The following is a 22,539-nucleotide window of genomic DNA, read 5'->3' as shown; positions in this document are numbered from 1 at the left end:
CACATATATATACATATATACACATATATATACATACATTTTAATAATATATACAAATATATGTATACATATATATATATATACACACACACATATATATATATATATATATATATATATACATATACATGTATATACATACATGTATATACATACATAGATATATATATATATATACATGTATATACATACATATATATATATATACATATACATGTATGTACATACATACATATATATATAGATATATACATATATATATATATATATATATAAATATATATATATATATATATACATGTATATACATACATACATATATATATATATACATATACATGTATATACATACATACACATATATATATATATATATATATATATATATATCCATCCATTTTCTACAGCTTGTCCCTTTTTGGGGTCGCGGGGGGGCTGGTTCCTATCTCAGCTGCATTCGAGCAGAAGGCAGGGTACTCCCTGGACAAGTCGCCATCTCATCATATATGTATATTTACATACACATACATACATACATAATACATATACATCCATCCATCCATTTTCTACGGCTTGTCGCTTTCGAGGTCGCGGGGGGTGCTGGAATACATATATATATATATATATATAACCATCCATTTTCTACCGCTTATTCCCTTTTGGGGTCGCTGGCGCCTATATATCAGCTACAATCGGGCGGAAATATATATATATATTTTTTTCCACTTATTCATTTATTTATTCCATCCATCCTCCCTTTTTGGGGTTGTAGGGGGTGCTAGAGACTGCATTTGGGTGGAAGGCGGTGTACACCCTGGACAAGTCGCCACCTCATCGCAGGATTTATTTACTCATTTATTTATTTGGTTGACACTTGTCATAAAAAAACGTTTTAAATCAGTGTTGTCTTATGTTCGGGTTAACGCAGCAATTAAAGATTATACTAATAGTAGAGATGGCTACATGGTAGAAATCCCCAGTACCCGGGAATCGATACCAGAATTAAATGGTAGCAATTGTCGGTACTTTTGTGTGTGTTAGAAAGAATACATTTTTGATGATATAACAATTTATTTTTATTTTATTGCAACATTTAAAAATGAACTGATTATGATAACTGCCGTCCTTAATTATGACGCCTCTGAGCCTCAATGTATGTTCTGTATCAGTATCAACGTAAGTACTGTACAGTTTATGGCTAGTCAGATCAGTCGTTGCTGTCTACTCTTTTGTTGTGCCCTAAAAAGTGTTAATACTGTAATTATTGTACTAATCACGCACCAGCTGTTTGATTTTAACGTGCATTTTAGTTGTAGTTTTCATTAACTAATTTTGAGGTGTTGAAATCGGCATGTAAAATCGCTAATGCTAATTAGGGCCAAATTGAAAACTGTCTGGGTAAAGTTTGAAGGCAGTTGGAAGAAATATCTAGGAGGAACTGGTCACAGTACAACACCTGGAAATGGCGAAAATCGACAGAAAATTACCTTTTTTGAATGTTTTGAAGTTAAAAATGTAGATAAAATAACTGACTATTTCTACTACCTTATATTTATATCTGGCAGTATGAGGCTAAATTCCTCACTTGACATTGGACCCGTGGACCATTGCCGCATTTTCACTTTGGCCCTTAGAGGCAAAACTTTTGGGCAGCCCTGTACTGAAGGTCTTAAGTGTTTAACGTGCATACAAATGTTTTAGGTTAGGTTTTTCTCTAAGGTCTTTTGTTGAGACAAATTGTCGTACATTCTTGGGTAGCCTGTTATAGTTTACTTTGGGCATAATTTTTCAATTTTCCTTTTGCAAATGCTCCAAATTATTGAATTTCAATATTTTTGATTCAATAAATAAAGGGTTTGTGTGGTGTCCATATCCTACATGATGTATTATTATGACTGACCTTTATAGTCACACGATTAGTGAAGGAAGAGTACTATTGTAGTTATTTCCCCACATTTCTGCACAATAACTCAGATATGGTAACACTCGCGAGAGTACAAAATATGATATGATTTTTGTACCAGAACATATTTAGATGTATTATTCCAACTTTTTCTTTTCATCCATTGTAACTGTGTTTTATGTACAGAATGTTGAGTACTTATTGTGATTTTTATTATTTGATTAAAGTTTTTAATCTTATACGCTTTTTTCCCCACTGTTTTCATGCATTTTAACCGTGTTTTCTGTATAGAATGTTTAGTATTCATTGTGATTTTTATTATTTTTAATATATTTGTATCTTTTACGCTTTTTTTGCATCATTTGCAATTTAACTGTGTTTTATGTATGGAACGTTCAGTGTTTATTGTGATTTTTATTATTTTTACTTGTTTTAATCTTATACAATTTTTTGCACTGTTTTTATGCATTCTAACTGTATCCTTTATGTACAGAATGTTGAGTACTTATTGTGATTTGTATTATTTTGTAAAGTTTTTAATTTTATACACCTTTTTCCCACTGTTTTTATGCATTTTAATTGTGTTTTCTGTATAGAATGTTTTGTATTTATTGTGATTTTTATTATTTTTAATATATTTGTATCTTTTACGCTTTTTTTGCACTGTATGCAACTGTTTTATGTATAGAACATTCAGTGTTTACTGTGATTTTTATTATTTTTAATTGTTTTAATCTTATACCATTTTTTGCACTGTTTTTATGCATTGTAACTGTTTTATGTATAGAAAGTTGAGTACTTCTTGTGATTTTTATCATTTTTTAAAGTTTTTAATCTTACACGCTTTTTTTTCCCAGTTTTTATGCATTTTAATTGTGTTTTCTGTAAAGAATGTTTAGTATTTATTGTGATTTTTATTATTTTTAATATTTTTGTATCTTTTACGCTTTTTTTGCACCATATGCAATTTAACTGTGTTTTATGTATAGAACGTTCAGTGTTTATTGTGATTTTTATTATTTTTAATTTTTTTAATCTTATACAATTTTTTGCACTGTTTTTATGCATTGTAACTGTGTTTTATGTATAGTACTTATTGTGATTTTTATTATTTTTTAAAGTTTTTAATCTTATACGCTTTTTTCCCCACTGTTTTTATGTTTTTTAATCGTTTTCTGTATAGAATGTTTAGTATTTATTGTGATTGTTATTATTTTTTATATTTTTGTATCTTTTACGCTTTTTTTGCACCATATGCAATTTAACTGTGTTTTATGTATAGAACGTTCAGTGTTTATTGTGATTTTTATTATTTTTAATTTTTTAATCTTATACAAATTTTGCACTGTTTTTATGCATTGTAACTGTGTTTTATGTATGGAATGTTGAGTACTTATTGTGATTTTTATTATTTTTTAAAGTTTTTAATCTTATACGCTTTTTCCCCACTGTTTTTATGCTTTTTAATTGTTTTCTGTATAGAATGTTTAGTATTTATTGTGATTGTTATTATTTTTTATATTTTTGTATCTTTTATGCTTTTTTTGCACTGTATGCATTTTAACTGTGTTTTATGTATAAAATGTTCAGTGTTTATTGTGATTTTCATAATTTTTAATGGTTTTAATCTTATACAATTTTTTGCACTGTTTTTATGCATTGTAACTGTTTTATGTATAGAATGTTGAGTACTTATGAGTTTTATCATTTTTTTAAGTTTTTAATCTTATAAGCTTTTTTCACAGTTTTTGTGCATTTTAACTGTATTTTCTGAATAGAATGTTTAGTATTTATCGTGATTGTTATTATTTTTGATATTTTTGTATCTTTTACACTTTTTTTGCACTATATGCAATTTAACTGTTTTATGTATAGAACGTTCAGTGTTTATTGTGATTTTTATTATTTTTAATTGTTTTAATCCTATACAAATTTTTGCACTGTTTTTATGCATCGTAACTGTGTTTTATGTATAGAATGTTGAGTACTTATTGTGATTTTTATTATTTTTTAAGGTTTTTAATCTTATACGCTTTTTTTTCATAGTTTTTACGCATTTTAACTTTGTTTTCTGTATAGAATGTTTTGAATTTATTGTGATTTTTATTATTTTTTATATATTTGTATCTTTTACGCTTTTTTTTGCACCATATGCAAATTAACTGTGTTTTATGTATAGAACGTTCAGTGTTTATTGTGATTTTTATTATTTTTACTTGTTTTAATCTTATACAATTTTCTGCACTGTTTTTATTTATTTTAACTGTGTTTTATGTATAGAATGTTGACTACTTATTGTGATTTGTATTCTTTTTTTATGTTCTTAATCTTACATGCTTTTTTTCCACTGTTTTTATGCATTTTAACTTTGTTTTCTGAATAGAATGTTTAGTATTTATTGTGATTGTTATTATTTTTGATATTTTTGTATCTTTTACGCTTTTTTGCACTATATGCAATTTAACTGTGTTTTATGTATAGAACGTTCATTGTTTATTGTGATTTTTATTATTTTTAATTGTTTTAATCTTGTACAATTTTTTGGACTGTTTTTATGCATTGTAACTGTGTTTTACGTATAGAATGTTGAGTACCTATTGTGATTTTTTAATGCTTTTAATCTTATACGCTTTTTTCCCCACTGTCTTTATGCATTTTAACTTTGTTTTCTGTATAGAACGTTTAGTATTTATTGTGATTTTTATTATTTTTAATATATTTGTATCTTTTACGCTTTTTTTGCACCATATGCAAACTAACTGTGTTTTTTGTATAGAACTGTTTATTGTGATTTTTATTATTTTTAATTGTTTTAATCTCATACAATTTTTTGCACTGTTTTATGCATTTTAACTGTGTTTTATGTATCGATTTTTTGTATTTGTGATTTTTATTATTTTAAATATTTTAAAGCTCTTTACGCTTTTGCACTATTTTTATGCATTTTAACTGTTTTCTGTATAGAGTAATTAGTATTTATTGTGATTTTTATTATTTTAATATTTTTTTGTATCTTTTACACTTTTTTGCACTATATGCAATTTAACTGTTTTATGTATAGAATGTTCAGTGTTTATTGTGATTATTATTTTTAATTGTTGTAATCATATACACTTTTTTGCAGGGTTTTTATGCATTTCAACTGTGTTTTATGTATAGAATTTTTTGTAATTGTGATTTTTATTATTTTTAATATTTTTTAATTCTTTACGCTTTTTTGCACTATTTTAATTAGGGCAGTGAATCGTTGGGTGTCCCACGATTCGATTCAATATCGATTCTTGGGGTCACGATTCGATATTATATCGATATTATAACGATTTTTTCCGATTCGATTCTTTTTTTCCCCGATTTTAAAGGATTCTGTATTTATTCAATACATAGGATTTCAGCAGGATCTACCCCAGTCTGCTGACATGCTAGCAGAGTAGTAGATTTTTGTAAAAAGCTTTTATTATTGTAAAGGACAATGTTTTATCAACTGATTGCAATAATGTAAATTTGTTTTAACTATTAAACGAAGGAAAAATATGACTTATTTTATCTCTGTGGAAATATTGGACACAGTTTGTTGTCAAGCTTATGAGATGCGATGCAAGTGTAAGCCACTGTGACACTATTGTTCTTATTTTTTTTTTTTTATAAATCCATCCATCCATTTTCTGCCGCTTATTCCCGTTCGGGGTCGCGGGGGGCGCTGGCGCCTACGTCTAATGATAATGTCCATGACTAATTTTTAATCACTGCTATGCTGAAATGATAACTAATATTGTTACTGTTGTTGATAATATTCATTTTTGTTTGACTACTTTTGGTTTGTTCTGTGTCGTGTGTGTGTCTTCTCTCAATTGCTCTGTTTATTGCAGTTCTGAGTGTTGCTGGGTCAGGTTTGGTTTTGGAATTGGATTGCATTGTCATGGTGTTGCTGTTTAGTGGTTTCTTGGATTGATTTAAAAAAAATAATAATAAAAAAAATAGATTTTTAAAAAATTTGAATTGATTCTGAATCGCACAACAAACGATTCGATTCGTAGTCGAATCGATTTTTTTCCCAAACCCCTCATTTTAATGCATTATTTTAATGCATTTTAACTGTGTTTTATGTATAGAACGTTAAGTATTTATTGTGATTTTTATTCTTTTCAATATTTTTACAATCTTTTACGTTTTTTTGCACTATTTTATGCATTTTAACTGTGTTTTATGTATAAAACGTTCAGTATATATTGTGATTTTTTTTAAATTTTCAATATGTTTTAATCTTTTTCACTTTTTGTGCACTATTTTTATGCATTTTAACAGTGTTTTATGTGTAGAACATAGAGTATTTATTGTGATTTTTATTCTTTTTAATATTTTTTTTAATCTTTTACGCTTTTTTTGCACTATTTTGTATGCATTTAACTGTGTTTTATATATAGAATGTTTATGGTGAGCTTGATTATTATTTAAAAAAAAAAACACCTTTCTGCTTTAATCTGCATAGCATTTTCGGGTAGTAGTCTGTTTTAGAAATGTCCTACATAAATACATCTACTTTGACCTTGAGCTATTTATTACCGAAACACTTTTTGTATATTTTTTAGTTGACATTTGCAGTTCATTTGATCATCTATTATTACACCGAAGAACGGGATTTATTTTACCCTTTCAATGTCTACTCCGTCTATATTTGTATTTGTGTTGCACCAGAAAGGAGTTAGCCAAAAGAACAAAGCATGGCCAGTGTTTCTGATGATGGGGCGGTATAGCTCGGTTGGTAGAGTGGCCGTGCCAGCAACTTGAGGGTTGCAGGTTCGATTCCCGCTTCCGCCATCTTAGTCACTGCCGTTGTGTCCTTGGGCAAGACACTTTACCCACCTGCTCCCAGTGCCACCCACACTGGTTTAGATGTAACTTAGATATTAGGTTTCACTATGTAAAAGCGCTTTGAGTCACTAGAGAAAAGTGCTATATAAATATAATTCACTATGTCGTGTCATTTCACTCTTGCAGACCACCGCTGAGAAGTCACTGGTCCGATCCACTGCCTACAAGCCTTTAATTCCAAGGACTGTATCGTCCACGGACGGAGAGCGCAACAGCCTGGACCAGGTCTTCATCCAACTGGAGCAGGCAAAGACTCCTGAGGTCCAACACAAGCGAGACGCGCCCTCCGGTATGTGCAGGAACCCAACTTATCCCAAACAACTCCAATGGTTCACCTCGGCTTTTTTTCTCAGGCACTCTGTCGGACTCTGGACGTAACTCCATGTCAAGCATCCCCACCCACAGCACCAGCGGCAGCCTGAGCGCTTCCACGGGTCCTGTCAGTCACAGCGATGGCCTCGGCAAGGGTGGGCAACCCAATTTGTCCCCGTGGTCGAGGGGCAGTGGTGGCCGAGACATCGGCTCCAGGGAGGCTGGCTCCCCGCCGTCTTCGGATCGGCCTCATCGCCTCTCTGAAACTGCGGGAGGCGTTCGGTCGCCTCTGACAACAGATGAGTCGGTGATTGAAACGTTGGAACAAAGACTGCTGGAGAGCGATCTGCAGGACTTGCAGGTATAAAGTTCATATGAACAAGAAAAAGTAATTTTTGGAAGTTTCGCTTGTGAAGTGAAAATACTGCCAAAACTCCGCCAAAATGTTTTTTTTACTCACGCCCAATGATTCACGAATATAAAAAAAATATATTTTCTACAATTAAGAAAATTATTTCCCAATATAATAACAATTTTCTTCGATCAAAAAAGCAATGTTCAGGTAGAAAACCTTTTTTTTTTTTTCATTCACAAAAACGATTTGCAAGTACAAAACCATTTTCTTCAATTGAAAAAAACTATTATCAGTTTTAAAAACTTTTGTTTTTTCAATAAAAAAAAAAAACATTTGCAAGTAAAAAACATGCTTTATTTTGAAAAACAATTTTCAGTAAAAAAAATTATTTGCAAGTATTAACACATTTTTTTCAAATAAAAAATTCTGTTAACTTACAGGTTGAGCTTGTTTCTCTCTTCTTCTATACATACATATGTATGTACGTATAGATGTATATTTATATGAGAGAGAGAGAAAGAGAGAGAGGGTTGATGATTTACAACTAGGAGATAGATTGTTTTTTTTTTACTTTTGAATCGTTTTTTTAGTTGAAATTTTTTGTTGTTTTCTTTACTTGCGATTCATTAGGCTTGAGTAAAAATTAATATACAGTATATATATATATATATATGTGTGTGTGAGTGTGTGTATATAAAATAAAAAAATATATATACACATATATATACATAAATAAATACATACATATATATATATATCCACACATATATATTTATACATAAATACATACATATATATATATATATATATATACTGTATATATATATATGTACATATATATATATATATATATATATATATATATATATATATATATATATATATGTATATGTGTACATCTATGATGTTGGTCGAGAAGGCCTGGCTCTCAGTCTCTGTTCTAATTCATCCCAAAGGTGTTCTATGGGGTTCAGGTCAGGACTCTGTGCAGGCCAGTCAAGTTCATCTACACCAGACTCTGTCATCCATGTCTTTGTGGACCTTGCTTTGTACACTGGTGAACAGTCTTGTTGGTAAACTTAGGAGCCCGCTCCAAACTGTTCTCACAAGGTTGGGAGCATGGAATTGTTTTGGTATCCTGGAGCATTCAAAGTTCCTTTCACTGGAACTAAGGGGCCAAGCCCAACTCCTAAAAAACAACACCACACTATAATTCTTCCTCCACCAAATTTCACACATTCGGCACAATGCAGTCCGAAATGTACCGTTCCCTTGGCAACCTCCAAACCCAGACTCGACCATCAGATTACCAGATGGGAATGCGTGATTCATCACTCCAGAAAAAGGCATCTCCACTGCTCAAGAGTCCTTGCATTGGACTTGGTGATGTATGGCTTAGATGCAGCTGCACAGCCATGGAAACACAAACCATGATGCTCTCTGCGTACTGTACGTGGGCTAATTGGAAGGTCACATGAAGTTTGAAGCTCTATAGCAACTGACTGTGCAGAAAGTCGGCCACCTCTTTGCACTATGCGCTTCAACATCCATTGACCCCTCTCTGCCTACCACTTGGTGGCTAAGTTGCTGTTGTTCCCAAACTCTTCCATTTTCTTATGACAGGGGTAGGGAACCTATGGCTCTAGAGCCAGATGTGGCTCTTTTGATGACTCCATCCGGCTCTCAGATAAATCTCTGCTGACATTGCTTAACACAGGGCTGTCCAAAGTGCGGCCCGCGGGTCTTTTTTTTAACGGCCCCATGGCACATTTTAAGAATACAATTTAAAAAAAAATTAAAAACATAAAAAGTGGTACAAAAGAGCAAACAGGTGAAATGTAAAAATAAATTGTTGCAATGTTTACTCTTATAACACAAAGCTGCCATGCAGGTTGTTTTGTTCTTTAAAAAAATAATAATGAATCAAAATCAATGTCATTTTGAATTATTGACCTATTCAAGGCTTCGATTACATCACATTAAATATTCCACTTTGAGATATCTTTTTGGGGAAAATGTTGCATATTTTGTGTTTTGCCATATAAAAAACTGAGCTGTTTTTTTTTTTTTTAAAGAAGGGCCTAAAACAAACAAACAAAACATAAACAACAATAAAACTTAAAATTGACGGATATATCTGAAGTTGATCTCGAGATTATTGTGCTAAAAGTAAGCGGTAAATAAAATGTATAATTCATTTTTTTACACTTTAATAAGTAGGACACTTTTGTATCCCCAATTATTTTAGTGTGATGAGGTGGCGACTTGTCCAGGGTGTACCCCGCCTTCTGCCTGATTGTAGCTGAGATAGGCGCCAGCGACCCCAAAAGGGAATAAGTGGTAGAAAATGGATGGATGGATCTTTTTAAGTGTCATTGCTCAAAAAATAATAATGAATCAAAATCCAAAATTAAGGCTCCAATTATTATATAATCTCAAATATTCCACCTAAAAAAGTTATTGGGTGAAAATATTGCATATTTTGTGTTTTTTTCCTTTTTTTTTTCTAATGTTGAACTAGAGATTTAAAACTTGCATAATAATAAAAATTATAACACTGAATAATGACACATTTTTAATTTTTTTTTTTGACCAAAACCCTTTGGGGTCCCCGGGATCATAACTGAGTGGAGGCCTAAATGTATATTTTTTATACATATATTGTATTGGTTTTTAAAATAAGAATTATGAAAATGGCCCCCGCTTGCTCTGATTTTTCAGTGGAAAAAGTTTGGACAACCTTGGCTCAACACGATAATTATGAATAATTCCGCTCGTAATCACAGTGCTAAAAATACCGTTCAAAATATAAATATTCTCATGCATTTTATCCATCCATCCATCCGTTTTCTACCAGACTTGTTCAAGAAGTCGCATTAATGGTAAGAAGTATTTGATTTATTATTGGTTAACTTCAGAATAAGAATGTTATTAAAAGAATAGGAGATTTATTATACTCTAAACATGTTGGTCTTACTTAAAATGCACACATGTAGTTGTATTCAGTGTTAAAAAATATTAGTGGGCTCTCACGGAAATACATTTTAAAATATTTGGCTTTAATGGCTCTCTCAGCCAAAAAGGTTCCCGACCCCTGTCTTATGATAAAGCCGACTTTGGAATATTTAGGAGCGAGGAAATTTCACGACTGGATTTGTTGCACAGGTGGCATCCTATGACAGTTCCACGCTGGAAATCACTGAAAGCGGCCTATTCTTTCACAAATGTTTGCAGAAACAGTCTCCATGCCTAAGTGCTTGATTTTATACACCTGTGGCCGGGCCAGGTGATTAGGACACCTGATTCTCATCATTTGGATGGGCGGCTAAATACTTTTGGCAATATAGTGTAAGTCTCCGCTATTATTGAGAGCTGGCCCTCACTGAGATGTCTTCCCCTGCCAGCAACAGGTCAGCTGTGAGGCGAAGGACGAGACGGAGGACTTAAACCAACTCTGCTCCCCCACGTTACCCCAAGCCTTTCAGACGGCCTCTAAAAGCCAACAAGCTCTGCAGCTGCAAGTCAGCCGACTCCAGGTCAGCCCTGCTTCCTCTCAAATATGCCGTCCTAACCGTGGCTGTCACCGGATGAAGAAGGTTTGCTTCTGACGCAGGCAGAAAACCAGAGGCTCAAGGAGGATCGGGCAAAGCTGAGCCGGGAGAGGGATCTCGTCGACCGGAGACTGAGGTTCTACGAGGAGGAGAGGACGCAGCTCGCTCCGACTCTGGAGGAAACTCAGTGGGAGGTGGGTGACATTTGTGAGAAAAATGAGTCGTGAAAACATTCCTGTCCACAGTAAATATCTACAGCAGGGGTCACCAACATTTTTGAAACCAAGAGCTACTTTTTGGGTACTGATTAATGCGAAGGGCTACCAGTTTGATACACACTTAAATAAATTACCAGAAATCGCCAATTTGCTCAATTTACCTTTAATAAAAAAATCTCTATATATAAAAAAATGGGTATTTTTGTCTGTCACTCCGTCGTACATTTTTTTTTCCTTTTACGGAAGGTTTCTGATGATGAAAAAAACACTTAATTGAACGGTTTAAAAGAGGAGAAAACACAAAAAAAAGAAAATTAAATTTTGAAACATAGTTTGTATTCAATTTCGACTCTTTAAAATTCAAAAATCCACCGAAAAAAAATGAAGAGAAAAACTAGCTAATTCGAATCTTTTGAAAAAAATTAAAAAAATTATTTATAGAACATCATTAGTAATTTTTCCTGATTAAGATTAATTTTAGAATTTTGATGACATGTTTTAAATAGGTTAAAATCCAATCTGCACTTTCTTAGAATATATAACAAATTCGACCAAGCTATATTCCTAACAAAGACAAATCATTGTTTCTTCTAGATTTTCCAGAACAAAAATTTTAAAAGAAATTCAAAAGACTTTGAAATAAGATTTAAATTTGATTCTACTGATTTTCTAGATTTGCCAGAATATATTTTTTTAATTTTAATCATAATAAGTTTTAAGAAATATTTCACAAATATTCTTTGTCCAAAAAACAGAAGCTAAAATGAAGAATTAAATAAAAATGTATTTATTATTCTTTACAATGAAAAACAATTATTCTTGAACATTGATTCAAATTATCAGGAAAGAAGAGGAAGGAATTTAAAAGGTAAAAATATGTCTGGGATGAAGGCGACTTGTCCAGAGTGTAGCCCGCCTTCCGCCCGATTGTAGCTGAAATAGGCACCAGCCCCCCCTGCGACCCCAAAGGGAATAAGCGGTAGAAAATGGATGGATGGAAAAGGTATATGTGTTTAAAAACCCTAAAATCATTTTTAAGGTTGTATTTTTTTCTCTAAAATTGTCTTTCTGAAAGTTATAAGAAGCAAAGTAAAAGAATTAATGAATTTATTTAAAAAAGTGAAGACCAAGTTTTTGAAATATTTTCTTGGATTTTCAAATTCTATTTGAGTTTTGTCTCTCTTAGAATCAAAAATGTCGAGCAAAGCGAGACCAGCTTGCTAGTAAATAAATACAATTTAAAAAATAGAGGCAGCTCACTGGTAAGTGCTGCTATTTGAGCTATTTTTAGAACAGGCCAGCGGGCTACTCATCTGGTCCTTACGGGCGACCTGGTGCCCGCGGGCCCCACGTTGGTGACCCCTGATATAAAGCCTTCCGTTGTTAGTTAAATATATACCGTATTTATATACTGTATTTAATAGTGCGCATGCGTCGATTTAGATTCGCTCCGTCCTTGTCTTTTGTCTTTGTTCGTTTTGTACTTTTTTATATTTTTACATTTACTCTACATCAGTGGTTCTTAACCAGGGTTCGATGGAACCCTAGGGGTTCAGTCGGCACCGCATTGGTGACCCCTGCTCTACAGTGATCAATAAACTACTGTAATTTCTGGACTATAGAGGGCACCGGGATATAAACTGCACCCACAAAATTATAGAATTTTTTTTTTTTTTTTTTAATATTAGTCGCTCCGGACTATAAACCGCAGATATATACGTTGTGAAATTGTCGTAACGTGGACTATGATGTGATTTGTTTTCCCGGAATGCAATTGAACTGGGTAGGACATGGCGTGAAGATAAATACTTGATTTAATAATAACTATAAAAAGGGAAAACAAAAGGCGCGCACCAGGTGGAGACAAAAACTTGGCTAAGGAAACAAAAGGCACTTTGACGTAAACTGATTGATTGATTGAAACTTTTATTAGTAGATTGCACAGTTCAGTACATATTCTGTATAATTGACCACAAAATGGTAACACCCGAATAAGTTTTTCAACTTGTTTAAGTCGGGGTCCACGTTAATCATCCATCCATCCATTTTCTATCACTTATTCCCTTTGGGGTCGCGGGGGGCGCTGGCGCCTATCTCAGCTACAATCGGGCGGAAGGCGGGGTACACCCACGTTAATCAATTCATGGTAACGAAGGACATAAAACAAAAGACACTAACTTTGGCATAAATAAACAAAAACTTACTTGCGGTGATGTGAGCAGGGAAGCATGAACTGTAACATGAAACAGGCATGAAACAGAGTGGTCATAAACAGGGTGGTGACGCCAGAACGACCAACTGAATAACCAGGCTTAAATAGTGACATGATGAACAACAGGTGCGTGAGTTCAAACAAATGAGTTGTCATGGAAACTAAAACAAACCAGGGTGCGCAAAAAAACAGGAACTAATGGAGTCAAAAACAAACAGAACATGAGCACAAGACATGACAGAAATTAGTTATATACACAGAAATATTATATAAATATTCATTTTCATACCTTAATTGTTTCCAAACTGTATCTGTAACAAGGCAGTAAAACGGTGGCTCAAACAAAATAGAAGTCATCGTCATGGACCACACTAGCTAGCTCTCTAATCAGGTAAACATACTCAATAACTCCACGGTGAAAATACTGAATCAATACAAAAAACCTTTGTAAGTAGAGATGTCCGATAATATCGGCCAATAAATGCTTTAAAATGAAATATCGGAAATTATCGGCATCGGTTTCAAAAAGTAAAATGAATGACTTTTTAAAACGCCGCTGTACAGAGCGGTACTTAGCGGTTAAACACAGACATAGGGCATACTTGCCAACCGTCCCGAATTGCCCGGGAGAGTCCAGAATTTCAGTGACTTTCCCGAAAATTTCCCTGGGCAACCATTCTCCTGAATTTCTCCCGATTTCCACCCGGGCAAAAATTTTGGGGTCGTGCCTTAAAGGCACTACCTTTAGCGTCCTCTACAATATGTTGTCAAGTACGCTTTTCCTCCATATAAACAGCGTGCCGGCCCAGTTACATTATATATGCGGCTTTAACACACACACCGGCGAATGTATGCATACTTGGTCAGCAGCCACACAGGTCACAGTGAGGGTGGCCGTATAAACAACTTTAACACTGTTACAAATATGCACCACACTGTGAACCCACACCAAAAAAGAATGACAAACAGATTTTGAGAGAACATCCGCACTGTAACACAACATAAACACAACAGGACAAATACCCAGAACCCCTTGCAGCACTAACTCTTCAGGGGCGCTACAATATACACCCCCGCTACCACGATCAAAATCAGTTTCGGCCAACAGTCAAAGCTCCAATATCTTATCACAAGTGAATGAAAAACTAGCTAAAACGGAATATGATAAGATGAACTATTTGAACTACAAACCCCGTTTCCATATGAGTTGGGAAAATGTGTTAGATGTAAATATAAACAGAACACAATGATTTGCAAATCCTTTTCAACCCATATTCAGTTGAATGCACTACAAAGACAAGATATTTGATGTTCAAACTCACAAACTTTATTTATTTAGTTTTTTGCAAATAATAATTAACTTGGAATTTCATGGCTGCAACACGTGCCAAAGTAGTTGGGAAAGGGCATGTTCACCACTGTGTTACATCACCTTTTCTTTTAACAACAGTCAATAAACGTTTGGGAACTGAGGAAACTAATTGTTGAAGCTTTGAAAGTGGAATTCTTTCCCATTCTTGTTTTATGTAGAGCTTCAGACGTTCGAACAGTCCGGGGTCTCCGCTGTCGTATTTTACGCTTCATAATGCGCCACACATTTTCGACGGGAGACAGGTCTGGACTGCAGGCGGGCCAGGAAAGTACCCGCACTCTTTTTTTAACGAAGCCACGCTGTTGTAACACGTGCTGAATGCGGCTTGGCATTGTCTTGCTGAAATAAGCAGGGGCGCCCATGAAAAAGACGGCGCTTAGATGGCAGCATATGTTGTTCCAAAACCTGTATGTACCTTTCAGCATTAATGGTGCCTTCACAGATGTGTGAGTTACCCATGCCTTGGGCACTAATGCACCCCCATGCCATCACAGATGCTGGCTTTTGAACTTTGCGTGGATAACAGTCCAGATGGTTCACTTCCCCTTTGGTCCGGATGACACAATGTTGAATATTTCCAAAAACAATTTGAAATGTGGAGTCGTCAGACCACAGAACACTTTTCCACTTTGCATCAGTCCATCTTAGTTGATCTCGGGCCCAGAGAACCCAGCGGCGCTTCTGGATGTTGTTGATAAATGGCTTTCGCTTTGCATTGTAGAGCTTTAACTTGCACTTACAGATGTAGCGACCAACTGTATTTAGTTACGGTGGTTTTCTGAAGTGTTCCTGAGCCCATGTGGTGATATCATTTAGAGATTGATGTCGGTTTTTGATACAGTGCCGTCTTGAGGGATCGAAGGTCACCGTCATTCAATGTTGGTTTCCAGCCATGCCGTTTACGTGGAGTGATTTCTCCCGACTCTCTGAACCTTTTGATGATATTATGGACCAAAGATGTTGAAATCCCTAAATTTCTTGCAATTGCACTTTGAGAAACGTTGTTCTTAAACTGTTTGACAATTTGCTCACGCAGTTGCGGGCAAAAAGGTGTACTTCGCCCCATCCTTTCTTGTGAAAGACTGAGCATTTTTTGGAAGCTGTTTTTATACCCAATCATGGCACCCACCTGTTCTCAATTAGCCTGGACACCTGTGGGATGTTCCAAAATAAGTGTCTGATGAGTATTCCTCAACTTTATCAGTATTTATTGCCACCTTTCCCAACTTCTTTGTCACATGTTGCTGGCATCAAATTCTAAATTTAATGATTAATTCCAAAAAAAAAAAGTTTATCAGTTTGAACATCAAATATGTTGTCTTTGTAGCATATTCAACTGAATATGGGTTGAAAATGATTAGCAAATCATTGTATTCCGTTTATATTTACATATAACACAATTTCCCAACTCATATGGAAACGGGGTTTGTAGATCTCCCCCGTCGGGCACGTCCAAGGACGCCCGTGCAGTTGTGTTGACAAACATGTGTGTCCTGGTGCAGGTGTGCCAGAAAGCAGGAGAGATCTCCTTGCTGAAGCAGCAGCTGAGAGACTGCCAGGAGGACGTCAGCCACAAGCTCAAGGAAATAGTCAGCCTGAGGGCGCAGCTGAAGGAAATCACAGCAAAGACTGCCGTGCTGGAGAAGGAGAACAAAAACCGCTGTGAAAAGCTGCGTACGCGCAGCGTCGAGGTGGAGGTGAGTCTTCTTTGAAACGCCATCACACACCAAAGCTCAAACAGAGCTCAGCCTTCTTAAAGTAACACACACCTAGACACTTAAGCAAATTTACAGCTTTTTTTTTTTGGACGTTTCAAGTTGTATCCCTCGTGCACCGCAACTTTCTCTTTGCAAATAAGACACATCAGGGTGCCGATGTGCTCAACAAAGAAATATTGCATCTCCCACTTTTCCTGGAATTATCTTTGCTCATCACTAACCTTTCTCTGCACTGCAGGCTTTGAAAAATACATGTTTGGGGTTGTGGAATATATTTGTATTCAGCCGACGCACGGAGAATAATGTTATTTCCGCAATGTGTGTCGTTCCGCTTTTCTTCCCTACAGCAACACGGCAGTCGGCGGATAATAGCCGAGAAAGTACCTGGATAGCAAGCGCAAAAAAGTGACGGCTCCTGGAGTGTTATCCGGCGTAATATAGAAATATATGTAGTGTTCATCGTGTGAGGCAATTCAAATTCATTTCATTCATTTTCTACCGCTTATTCCGTTTTGGGGTCGCGGGGGGCGCTGGCGCCTATCTCAGCTACAATCGGGCGGAAGGCGGGGTACACCCTGGACAAGCCGCCACCTCATCGCAGGGCCAACACAGATAGACAGACAACATTCACACTCACATTCACACACTAGGGCCAATTTAGTGTTGCCAATCAACCTATCCCCAGGTGCATGTCTTTGGAGGTGGGAGGAAGCCGGAGTACCCGGAGGGAACCCACGCATTCACGGGGAGAACATGCAAACTCCACACAGAAAGTTCCCGAGCCTGGATTTGAACCCAGGACTGCAGAAGCTTCGTATTGTGAGGCAGACGCACTAACCCCTCTTCCACCGACGCACTAACCCCTCTGCCACCGTGAAGCAATGCAAATTAAACAATAAAAAATACGAATAACGGTTTGAATTGGTGCAGGTTATCGGGGACTGTTATTACTGACGGACATGTGTCGCAGTGTGACTGCAGCCGGGAACATAAGAAAACCCTCATCTCCATGGCAACGTCTCTGTCGCTTTCACTCATTTGCCGCTTTTCCACTAATGCAGGGGTAGGCAACCCAAAACGTTGAAAGAGCCATTTTGGACCCAAATAACACAACACTGTCAAGCGGCATTCATAAAAAACTTGCGGGTCGCAATAACATTAAACTTTCATATTAAGGTGGGGGCCGCAAAATAACGTTTGTCCCCTACCCTAGACACTTTGAACAATCCTCATATTTTTTTATTCTTTTAATTTACCCACATCAATTTAAGGCACTAATCTGACTTTTATATCCTGGTGAGGGCTCCATGCCAGTTTGGCCCCAAAACCTGTCAAAATGTCTGAAAATAGGGCTCCAAAAAGTCTCCCATTCCCTGTGAACACCTTCTGGACTCCTCGGCGTCACCAAAATACGGGAAACTGTCTGAAAATAGGGCCCCAAAAGGCCTCCCACTCCCTGGTAAACACCTTCTGGAACTCTCGGCGTCACCAAAATACGGGAAACTGTCTGAAAATAGGGCCCCAAAAGGCCTCCCACTCCCTGGTAAACACCTTCTGGAACTCTCGGCGTCACCAAAATACAAGAAACTGTCTGAAAATAGGGCCCCAAAAGGCCTCCCACTCCCTGGTAAACACCTTCTGGAACTCTCGGCGTCACCAAAATACAAGAAACTGTCTGAAAATAGGGCCCCAAAAGGCCTCCCACTCCCTGGTAAACACCTACTGGACTCCTCGGCGTCGCCAAAATACGGGAAACTGTCTGAAAATAGGGCCCCAAAAGGCCTCCCATTCCCTGGGAACACCTTCTGGACTCCTCGGCGTCACCAAAATACGGGAAACTGTCTGAAAATAGGGCCCCAAAAGGCCTCCCACTCCCTGGTAAACACCTTCTGGAACTCTCGGCGTCACCAAAATACGGGAAACTGTCTGAAAATAGGGCCCCAAAAGGCCTCCCACTCCCTGGTAAACACCCAACTCCTGGAAAACAACCCCACACCATAATTCCTCTTCCAATACATGTCACACTTGGCACAATGCAGAATGAAATGAAGCGTTCTCCTAACAACCTCCAAACCCAGACTGGTCCATCAGATTGCCAGATGGAAAAGCGTGATTCATCACTCCAGAGAAGGCGTCTCCACTGCCCTGGAGTCCAGTGGTGACGTGCTTTACACCACTGCATCCCACGCTTTGCATTGGACTTGGTGATGTATGACTTAGATGCAGCTGCCCGGCCTTGGAAACCCATTCCATGAAACTGTCTGCGTACTGTACGTGGGCTAATTGGAAGGTCACATGAAGTTTGGAGCTCTGTAGCAACTGACTGTGCAGAAATTCTTCGCACTATGCACCTGAGCATCCGCTGACCCCTCTCTCTCAGTTTACGTGGCCTACCTGAGTTGCTGTTGTTCCCAAACTTTTCAATTTTCTTTTGATACAGAAAACAGTTGCCTTTGAAATGTTTAGGAGCGAGGGATTTGTTGCATCCTATGACAGTTCCACGCTGGGAATCACTGAGAGCGTCCCATTCTTTCACAAATGTCTCCATGCTTAAGTCTATGACAGTTCCACGCTGGGAATCACTGAGAGCGTCCCATTCTTTCACAAATGTCTCCATAGTTAAGTGCTTGATTTTATACACCTGATTCTGATCATTTGGATGGGTGGCCAATTACTTTTGGCAATATAGTTGTATTTCTTTTTTGTTTTCTCTGATGTTAATATGGATACAACATTATGCAGAGGTATAACCCTCAAAACATGGCAACTTTTGCCACTCTGGCGACCAAGGCAAGGAAAAACCTCGAACAGAGACAAGTACAGTGCCTCAGGCGATCCATTATATTTTATTATAAAGTTTGATGTGTTTGTTTTTAATTTAGGTTTGCCAGAACGAATTTCAGCGCAAGAAGAATGAGGCCGACCTGCTCAGAGAGAAAGTGGTCCAACTGGAGAAGGACATTCAGGGACAGAAAGGAGACTTGACTGCGGCCAAAGACCAGGACCGGCATCGACAGACCTCTCCGCCGGAAGCTTGTGGTCAGACCGTGGAGAGAGCCGCCACCATCCAGAACCAAACAGACCGCCCTGGCGGAAAAGTCTCCGTGGACCTCCTCCAAAAAGAAACCGAGGGACTGAGGCGGCGACTCCGCGAGGAGAAGGAGGCTCAAGAGAAGCTTGTGGCCAACTTTGAGCAGGAGAGGCGCACGTGGAACAAGGAGAAGGACAAGGTGATCAAGTACCAGAAGCAGCTGCAGATCAACTATCTGCAGATGCATAAGAAGAACCAGGAACTGGAGAAGGTTCTGAAGGAGCTGACTGCCGAGCTGGACACCAGAGCGGAGCTGGGCTTGGACCTCCACTATCGCTCAGGGTTACAAACCTACGATGATGTCATCGCCACGGAGATATGACGGCCTGCTTTCACAGCTGCGGTCATTACTAACCACTGTTACTCTAGCACTCACACATCAATCAGCAGATGGGGGATTTAGTGACTCTTGGAAGAAAAGTAATCAAAATATATTTTGTACTGCATGATATTAATTTATTGAGGGTTTTTTTTTTTAATTCATTGTCTTTGTACTTACACAGCTTATAGGAGGAACCCTCATTAAAATGATGTACGATTCTCAATAAGACTTTATTAATGTCAAACTAAGAAATGTTATTAATGTTGAACAATTAGAATTGTGATAATAATAATATATATGTGTGTGTGTGTGTGTGTGTGTGTGTGTGTGTGTGTGTGTGTGTGTGTGTGTGTGTGTGTGTGTGTGTGTGTGTGTGTGTGTGTGTATATAAATACACATGCACACACACACATATATATATATATATACACACATATATATATATATATATATTGATTGATTGATTGATACTTTTATTAGTAGATTGCACAGTACAGTACACATTCCGTACAAATGACCACTAAATGGTAACACCCGAATAAGTATTTCGACTTGCTTGAGTCGGGGTCCACGTTAATCAATTCATGGTACAAATTTATACTATCAGCATAATACAGTCATCACACAGGTTAATCATTATAGTATATACATTGAATTATTTACATTATTTACAATCTGGGGGTGGGATATATATATATATATATATATATATATATATATATATATATTCATATGTATATGTATGTATATATATATATATATCCCACCCCCAGATTGTAAATAATGTAAATAATTCAATGTATATACTATAATGATTAACCTGTGTGATGACTGTATTATGCTGATAGTATAAATTTGTACCATGAATTGATTAACGTATATATATATTTTTTTTATTTTTTTTATTTGTATATATATTTATTCATATGTATATGTATGTATATATATATATGCATATACAGTATATATATGTATATGCATATACAGTATGTGTATATACATATATGTATGTATATATGTATCTATATATAAAAATATATCAGTGGTCCCCAACCTTTTTGTATCCGCGGACCGGTCAACGCTTAATAATTTGTCCCGCGGCCCGGGGGTGGTCTTTTTTTTTTCTTTTCTTTGTCATGAAAAAGGGAGATTTTTGTGGTTGCTGCACTAATTGTAAGTGTATATTGTGCGTTTTATGTTGATTTAATAAAAAATAAAAATATATATATTTTTTTTTTTTAATAAAGAATTCTTCTGCGGCCCGGTGGTTGGGAACCACTGATATGTATAGAATGTGTGTGTATTTATACATACATACACACATATACATGCATACGTACACACACATATACAAACCCCGTTTCCATATGAGTTGGGAAATTGTGTTAGATGTAAATATGAACGGAATACAATGATTTGCAAATCCTTTTCAACCCATATTCAGTTGAATATGCTACAAAGACAACATATTTGATGTTCAAACTGATAAACATTTTTTTTGTGTGCAAATAAACATTAACTTTAGAATTTGATGCCAGCAACGGGTGACAAAGAAGTTGGGAAATGTGGCAATATATACTGATAATGTTGAGGAATGCTCATCAAACACTTATTTGGATCATCCCACAGGTGTGCAGGCTAATTGGGAACAGGTGGGTGCCATGATTGGGTGTAAAAGCAGCTTCCATGAAATGCTAAGTAATTCACAAACAAGGATGGGGTGAGGGTCACCAATTTGTAAGCAAATTGTTGAACAGTTCTAGAACAACATTTCTCTCTCTCTATATATATATATGTATATATATATACATATATATATATATATATATATATATACTTTAAAGAGCCTTTCAAAAAACGTAAGGATGATATTATTATCCAACGATTTTCCACTGAGCGCCGCAGACTGAAAAATCTAAATATGCATGGGCCATTTTGTTGTTTTTCACTTTCAAAAGCAGGACAATATATAGATTTTTTAAAATGTATCGTTATTCGTCATAATCCCTCATGACACTTGTAAGTTTATGGTATTTTGATTTATTTCCTGTCCGGCGCTCTTATTTTTGTTTCTTCCTCTTTGGCTCCATTTGCATTCACGTTTGTTCGTCTGAGTGCTGGTTCCCTCACCTGTCCCTGGTTGCCAATCAGGACTCACCTGTCACTGGTTGCCAATCAAGACCCACCTGTCCCCGGTTGCCAATCAAGACCCATCTGTCCCCGGTTGATGATTAAGACATGTCTGTGCCTGGTTGTCAATCAAGACACACCTGTACCTGGTTGCCAATCAGGACACACCTGTCCCTGGTTGCCATTCAGGACACACCTGTCCCTGGTTGCCAATCAAGACCCACCTGTCCCTGGTTGTCAATCAAGACCCACCTGTCCCTGGTTGCCAATTAAGACCCACCTGTCCCCGGTTGAAAATGTTGACTTTGAAATCTTTTGAAATCCTTTAATTTTATGCAAATGCACCAGGACTGAGACCTACTACAAATTTGGAGCATGCAAGTAAGACTATTAGACGTATTTTGGATTTTTGTTGTAAAAAGATCGGGATTGATTGACAAAAAAATACGAACTGACAAGACACACCTGTTCCTGGTTGCCAATCAA

The 22,539-nt window shown here is 36.4% G+C and overlaps 1 protein-coding gene across 5 annotated transcripts in view; it reads left to right on the top strand.

The window, feature by feature from the left end:
- lzts1 (leucine zipper, putative tumor suppressor 1) overlaps positions 1-20,149 on the top strand; it is a 96,168-nt gene extending 76,019 nt beyond the window's left edge. For 4 of the 5 annotated variants that reach the window (XM_061897650.1, XM_061897668.1, XM_061897659.1 and 1 more), the window contains 6 exons: positions 6,899-7,061; positions 7,126-7,445; positions 10,844-10,975; positions 11,053-11,184; positions 16,295-16,489; positions 19,393-20,149. In XM_061897650.1, the coding sequence (XP_061753634.1) occupies positions 6,899-7,061; positions 7,126-7,445; positions 10,844-10,975; positions 11,053-11,184; positions 16,295-16,489; positions 19,393-19,923 (1,473 nt within the window). In that variant the 3' untranslated portion in view covers positions 19,924-20,149. The remainder of the gene's footprint in view (positions 1-6,898; positions 7,062-7,125; positions 7,446-10,843; positions 10,976-11,052; positions 11,185-16,294; positions 16,490-19,392) is intronic. The other variant, XM_061897684.1, reaches the window with a different exon arrangement.
- Positions 20,150-22,539: the final 2,390 nt, after the last annotated feature.

Source organism: Nerophis ophidion, linkage group LG01 (genome assembly GCF_033978795.1).
Source record: "Nerophis ophidion isolate RoL-2023_Sa linkage group LG01, RoL_Noph_v1.0, whole genome shotgun sequence".
Classification (NCBI taxonomy): Eukaryota; Metazoa; Chordata; class Actinopteri; order Syngnathiformes; family Syngnathidae; genus Nerophis; species Nerophis ophidion.
This window is presented reverse-complemented; position numbering and strand designations above follow the sequence as displayed.